The following is a 7879-nucleotide window of genomic DNA, read 5'->3' on the forward strand; positions in this document are numbered from 1 at the left end:
TCCTCACTGTGCCTGGTTGGAGACACTACAAGATATGGCTGTCAACCGATGTCAGTGGCGTTCTTGTTGTCAGTTTCTGTCCAGATTGCCTGAGTGAATGTCTGGAGGTGTAGGCACCTCGGAATGATTGTGTTAAGCTAGCACTAAGTCCCTCCCCCATCCACCTTTATTCTTTTCTTTACAATAAGGCTTTCAAATGAGTCATGGCTGTACGGCAGTGAAGCATTGGTGTTGAGCACTGATGTCATGCTGTCGTTGATGATGATGATGACATCATCCAAGGTCACTTTGGCATCCATCCGGCACAAAAGCCCTATTCTCGGACATTGCTCTTTAACATTGCAAAATAAAGAAAACAAATACCCAATGAAGCTCACTGCCTAACAAATGAAAAGAACGTTACTAGAAACGGCGAGACAGGAAGACAACCCTATGGTCGCCGTGGGAATACCCCATGGAGTTGGCACTTCAGACGCCATTCGAAAAATACATTGGGATTATGATAGTAAACGTTCTTCCGGATCGACATGTTGAAACGACACCTTGTGAGGGCTGAAGACCGAATCGAACTGAAACACCGTACAAACTACGTCTACTTAATTCCCTGTCCAGAATACCCAGTCAAATACGTAGGTGGATGGAGTCATCGCCTTTTTCATTTGACGTAACCTATAGACCATGCATCGAAAACAAAGCCGCTAACACGCTCTCTCGGAGTGTCTATGCGCACACTCCATCTCAGCTGGACCTAAAGCACTTACACGCAAGTCTATGCCATCCCAGAGCAACAAGCATGATACATTTCGATCGAGCCAGGAACCTCCAATCCTCCCTAGAGTATATTCGACTTGTCAATAAGTAGTGTCAAGTGGGTGCAGAATTAAAACCCCATTTCATCAAGCCATTTGGTGGTACACTCTTTAAAGCCACGCGAACGGTCGAAAGTTGAAGCATTGATTTCAAAAGATCACTGCCTTCAACGACTCGAAACAAGTATCTACTGACGGTCGTTGACGAGTAGTCCCGTTTCTTCTTCGCCTATTCTTGTCCAGATATAAGTTCGTCTACGGTGATATTGTGTCTCATACGTGTATTTACAACATTCGGCCTGTCCAGTTTTGTGCATTCGGATGGCGATTGATTATTCATTTCGGATGAGATTAAGTGACTTTTCCATGGAAAAGGCGTTGCCACCAGTCGAACCACTCCATGCGACCCAAGGGGAATGGTCAATTGGGACGATTAAATGGAACTTTGAGAAAAGATATCACACTTTCATTATGACCAATCTCTGGGGGACCATTTTACAATACGCGTTCCATTCGATTCGTTCTTGTTGTACAACGTCACCAATCCCATTCCACACGAGCGAATGTTTCATCATAACCGAAAATCCGCAACCGTTACATAGTTACTGCAGTGGTTGCTTTCACCAGGACTAGTTCTGATGCGGCGAAGTACGCGATCTTCGAAGTATGACCACGTAGTTGAAGAGGTTGGCCTCTTGGTGTAACACTGAGCACGCCTATGTCCGACACGCTAATTGAATGGAAGAAACCGTCACCCTACGCCACATGGAGTCTTCCACAGATTTTGAAGATGCTCCAACATCCGAACAGCAGCAATCGCAACCCATTAATAATTCGTTCATCAAGCTCAAAACTACCTTACTACTCTGCTTCGAAAACTGAGTGTCGAATTTCTCTGAACACCCCTTGGTCGCACGGAGCTAAACAAACCATCACACCACGGTAAGGTCAAATCCCTTTGTAACTCGCTGCACAAACACCAATTTCCCCATTGCTACGCGACAAATCACTTGACGCCATCCGAAACTAGTAACAGTTCTGAGACAACAATGGTCTACAATTCATTCATCACCTGCCCATGTCTCGCAACCACACAGCAATACGCTTTCACTGTAGTCTGGTACGCGCGACGCTTGAGATCCAATCAAATTAGCAAATGAGCAAACGTCATTTGGGCCTTTGGGATTCGCGAATTAAATTCATCAGCCTGATCTTCGCCCTCATCTTCAAAGGTGAGAACAATGTCCTCTGCGTACTCCGCGCCGACAAAGTTTCTCATCAAGAACGATTTGAACATCAACATTGTCAATAGCTACCAGCGTTCGCCTAATTAGCTTATCGACGATGTTGGATGAAAATGGAGACAACGAACAATTACAGTGTCCTACGGAGTACACTACGGCATTAGTAGCATAAGTATGACTGGTTCAACCCAAAACTTGGAGACTGTTCATCATAGTTCTGTTCAACGACCAGTATAGTATGAAAAACTTCGTAGGTGTCAAATTGAAAACCCCAAGTATAACTCAAAGGGGCACAGTTCTCAAAGCTGCGATAAAGTCGTCTCCTGGGAGCGGCAACACACCTCTGAAACCACTCACAAATAGCCCGGGCAACGTTGCGAGACATTTGACCCATCTCAACCTGACTATCAACCCGATCTATCAAGTAGGTTGACCATGACAATTATTTTTCACTAGTTAGGTTGTCTCGCCGGCAACATTGCTGTTGAAAATTGCGGAAATATATGGAGTCTGACCCAGATTAGTGATATAAGCTGCTACTCAACTTCACTACTGTCTCTGGTCCGAGGATAGATGAGAAAGACTTAGTTGTCCGAAAACCCCATCAGAAAACAGATCAACGTGCCACTGTTCATAGCATGCGCCGCCTTTCCGAGAGTGCAACGTAAACTGCTTCCAAATTGACTGCAATCGGGGCAGAGAACATGTGGGATAAGTCTAAGATGGCGAGAAATCCCACAACCACAATGGGTCCTTAAAGCAAGCAAAATAAGAGGCTTATAAGACGAAGCTTCCACACAGACCCAACGTCTCTATGAGCAACTTGAAGTGAGGACTGAATCGGGTTCTGATGTCTCCACACTGCTCGTATTCAAAACACTTGGATTACCGGCGTATTAGGCACCACACTAACAGCCGCCATTTGTGTGTTGAAGGAAAACTGGGGAAAGGAAGTCGCTCACTACGAGAGCTGAACAGTTGAGTTTCAGTAGCGAGAAGAATAGGTGAACGGAATCACCTGACCTCTGCACTCAAGTCCAAACACTCATCGATATTACCCAGCCTGATTTAGGTGTTGCGCAGAATCGAGGAGGTTGCTCGGGCTATCGATTGGGCAGTTCTCGTGGGGACGGGTTCCTCGGATAGCTTACTACACGCCAAAAAAGTTGAATAATTTCCTTCCAACCCATCAGGACGCGTGGCACCATTCCAAGTATCAAAACATGGATCGCATGATCTGCTTAGTTCATATGTCTAGACGGCACTTACGGAGAGAGAAAAAATATTTTTCGTATAAGCACTCACCGTCATCTTTCAGCAAGAAACCGTATCCAAAATTTGATCGCTTGAGGGTCACATGCCTCAAAGTTTCCATAATCACGAATAAATCCTGGGGTGGTGGGCGGTATATCCCAAAAACGGCATGGCCAGCGGCGGACTTGATACGAAATCAAATGTAGACGAAGTAGATAGCCTTGAGATAAGAGAACAACGACATAGTCAAACAAACTATTGCTTCACCATGAATTCATTTGTCCTTTTCAGAATAAGAAAAGGCCTGAATGTGCCGTATAATAACCGATAGTCAAAGCTGAAGAAAAGTTGAAGTTGGTTAATGAATTCAGTGCGACATATTTCGAGAGTTCGGAAGAAGACTTTAACCACATTAAACCATCGGCTCTATACAGAAAATAGGCGGTGGACCAAACTTTTGGGGCGGGCTTATTTTTTTCGTTCAGCTACTACGGTTTTCCTGGAAAAAACGTGAAATATGACAAGGCACATCTCTCTCCACATTTTCAATGCCGGGCAATAAGTTCCCTATCACGGGGGCTCGCATGAAAACCCATTTGATCAATAATTCGTGGATTGAATCGCGGGGTCGGAATGTTAACTCAGGTTTTGTTTTTCTTTGTTTTTAGTAGGGGCAATAACGAAACGATAGAGGGCAAAAGAGGTGGCATCCTATCTGATACATGACAGGCAACTGTGAATTACCGAAAATGGGGGGCAGAACAAGGGGTCTGGTGAAGCCGCAACGTTGGCGTGATCCAGTGGGTCAGTTGGAACCAAAACCGAAAACAACTACTGAGGCCTCGTGGTGTCGGGATGCTGGGATTATGGCCAGGAACATGAAGGGCGTGAGTGGGAATGATGAAGTAGAGAATTAGCAATGAGAACAAATATTAGCAGCAAACTCAGAATGGTGGTTTACAGGTGAAAATTTACAGACTCATTGCCGTCGCTGTAGTAGTGAGAGCCGTTGTTAACACACGATGAAGTGCGGACAATGCAGAAACCTATTGGCTTTTAAGGATGTCAGGACGCTCACAGACAGGAAAAAAGCACACGTGCATAGTGTGACGCATCCCCAAGGTCACCATCGGTACAAACGTCCGGAAAAGCAGGTGCGCTGGCGGAGCTCACCAAACACGGCCAGAGTAGTGGGCCCGAGAGTGTTCACGACCGGAACATCGCCATTGGCTGTACAGAACGAACAAGTGAACGACCATATTTGGCCATTTAGTCATCCCATACATTACGCAGACAATCTGTATGTTTTGTCCTGGCAATACAGCCGTGTCCCCAGTTCTCAGTCTTCTCCCTATCGCGTTGTCTGGCAGGCTCATTGCAGGCGTAACCCATAGACGGCCGTCAACAATACAACAGATGATCACTAACTGAAAGTCCACCGGAATGGTTAATTTCGGATTAAATGCTCAGGAAAATAGATTGAACGCTCCCCGAAGGTAGCTGGGGCCAGGTGGAGAGTTTGTGCGTAGTTGATAGTGCATCGGTGGTGGATTAGAATTTACTTTCTTGAGTAAGAATGGAATGGTTGTGAGTGTGCTATAGAACCGATTATGGCCGCGGGGTGCCATTATCACATTAGCACACTTCTGTTTCTGGATAGACCCGTAACGGGATTCATGTTTGGGGTGACTCAGCTGAAATGTGCGGAATTTTTGAGTCGGTCGGGGGAATTCGCGGAGGTAGAAGGGAGCCGATGTAATATCACATGTATTTCTCTGGTTTGGTTGAGTATCCCTGTGGACGTAGATCACACGTTAGATGCAGCCATCGGGGAGATCGGAGCAAGTGCTTCCGAAGGTCGAGGCTTGGGAACACGGTGGAGTGGAATGGGAACAGCAAAGACTTCTGAGTTTAAGGAAACGCCATATAAGGTGAATGGCATTATCAGGGGAAAAATTAACGTTTATCATAATCAGTGCTGTGACGGTACGTGATTAAATGAGGCATGATTTGGGTAGATTTGTACTTGGTAGGCTGGCGATCAAGCACGTGTTGAGTTTGCCAAAATTAGCTTAGTATTGTGTCACCTTGGAGGTTACTATAATTCGAAGATGAGAAAAAATTTATCTCCGGATATAGCCCATAATCAACGTACTTGTGCTCGGTAACCATCTTCGTAACAGCTCGCTGGATATGCCTAAATGATTAATAAGTATTCTTGCGCGCCGAGTAGATAACGTGATAATCGCATCTAAGATTAAGGCTTATAGGGCATTCGGAAGCTGAAACGAATATTTCCGATGACAATGTACTGAACTATTTCAACAGTGACGCACACATTTCAAGCTCATCTGCAGTGCTGGAGTGGCTAAGATGTGTCTGAACACAAAATCAGTTTGACACCTGGCCCGATAATTTGCCATGTGCGAAAAAGAGAGTTGCTGGATCCTATTCAAATGACGTAGAAAATCCCAGCATGTAAGGCAACCGAGACGCGGTGCCCACACCCTAGACATAGCTCCTGTCAACGATTATCTGTGTTCCACCGCTGAAGTTGGCCCGAAGTATTGTCAGTTGCAGCTGGACGAGTAATCAACCTTTGCCTACTCCTCCTTTCTTAAGCTCTTTCGTGCTTTCCCCTACATTCTTGAAGTAATTGTAATCCCGTTGCGCCATAAAATCGAAGAAGAGTCTTTTTTCGTTGTGACACGCAAAGCGTTGCTAACACCCTTTACAGCGACCTACTATCATCATCATGTCTAGTTGCTCCCACACGAGCTTCCTATGTTTCTGGTTGCCGTTCAACCACTCGATTATCCGCTGTAGGCCATATAATTAGGAAGTAACATGGGTTCTTCCGTGAATCCCATTATCTAAATCTTCTAATTCTAATTACCAAATTTATGGATGTGATTGCCACTGGGAAACTTGCTGTTAAAAAAGCGCGGGGAATCTACTGCCGTAGCCCATTCTCTTCAATCCAAGATTCTGGGGGCACCCCTATCAAAGGCGCTGCTTCTCAAATTCATGTACGAGTCCAAGTATTATGACTGCAGACGGTAAGCCTCTGTCTGACCCTGCTGACATTGTAGAATCCCTAAACCCTTACTTCGCCAGCTGCTATGTTCGCTCCACATCGGCCCTAGCTACACATTGTTCCCTACCTGGTTGCGAAGTGACCGCACCAGTTGAAGAGACAAACCCGACCATTTGTGCTCTCTCAATTACCCTGTCCGACTTAACTTCGTTTCCTATCCGCCTTAGAGATCCAATTTCCGCACCAGTTGAAGAGACAAACCCGACCATTTGTGCTCTCTCAATTACCCTGTCCGACTTAACTTCGTTCCTCATCCGCCTTAGAGACTCCAATTTCCCAGGCAATGCCGGTACCACTTCGCTGGTGGCCCGGACATCCACACCCTTATCTTTAGTCTCTTTAATATCTCCATTAAAATGGGAACAGTCCCAAGTCAGTGGAAGCACTCTACCATGGTTCCACACTATACGTCAGGTCAATGATCTGCTCTAGATAGCTAATGCGGCATCCGCCATGCCCAATTATTCTCCCGTACCTTAGAGCTCCTTATCAAGTTCCCTGTCGTGGATCAGCTGCTCACCACCAAGACCCTTAACAATCGGCAGTACGAGTTTATGGCACCGAGGTTAGATAACACACACCAGGTTCATTTCTTCAGCCTTACTTTGTGCGCCCAGTATGCCGGGCTGTGTACCATTGCTGCGAAGATGGGGGTCCCGCTGCTGCGATGGTTTCCTTCTTAACCCACTGGGAAAACCCAGGTCGCCATGCTCGAGGAATTATCGTCATCACCTCATCCCATTAGCAGCGGAGTTCGGGGTACTGTGTTTGGCTCTCTACTCTTCTCACTATACCTTAGTAATAACACTGATTTAATCAATCATTGATCCCCTTTTCTGTACGCTGATGATATTAAAATAGCTTGCACGTTTCAGGCCATTGACTTTGTTTCTACTCTAGCCACTATTCAGCGGCAACCGAATTCTTCATTCTCTTGGTCCTCCCACTTCTGTCTTTCTTTCGCCGTTACAAAACACCAAGCGCTTTCACATCGATTCCAGATTCCTCCTGGGGTGCTCATTATTAAAAGACTCTCGAATACTACTCTTCCCGAAATGAGAGACCTAGGCCTTTGGTATTCCTGGGCTTTTACTTTTAACCAACATGCATGGTACAGAGAAGCTAAATCTCGCAAGCTCAAAGCATTTCATTAGTCGATCCTTCTAAAATAAATCATTTAAAGTGCCATATTTAAACAGCTGGTAAAACCTATTCTTGAATCCAAACCTGAACTTGTCTCACATGACTCACATTCGTGCCGCACTGCTATGGAGAATGTGAAGCGCTTGTTCACTAAGTCCCTATTTTTGGCATCATCCACACTGCCATATCCTCTTCACTGTTTGTCACTTGAGCTGAATCCACTATATTTGAGGCGCGTTAGGTTGAATTCTGCGAATTCTAAAAATGACGACGCAACTATTTTTGTAGAGGATAAATATAGGTGGCACAGAATGCAAGCTGGAATTTCATTA

General features: G+C 45.5%; 1 protein-coding gene across 1 annotated transcript in view; it reads right to left on the reverse strand.

Annotated features, from left to right (window-relative positions):
• Positions 1-7133, reverse strand: part of T265_14657 (hypothetical protein) — a gene marked incomplete at both ends in the record, with an annotated part of 81444 nt that extends 74311 nt beyond the window's left edge. The window contains 3 exon segments of the mRNA XM_009174653.1: positions 3359-3491; positions 4870-5101; positions 7009-7133. Of these exon segments, the coding sequence (XP_009172917.1) occupies positions 3359-3491; positions 4870-5101; positions 7009-7133 (490 nt within the window).
• Positions 7134-7879: the final 746 nt, after the last annotated feature.

This window comes from Opisthorchis viverrini, assembly GCF_000715545.1.
Source record: "Opisthorchis viverrini unplaced genomic scaffold opera_v5_232, whole genome shotgun sequence".
NCBI lineage: Eukaryota > Metazoa > Platyhelminthes > Trematoda > Opisthorchiida > Opisthorchiidae > Opisthorchis > Opisthorchis viverrini.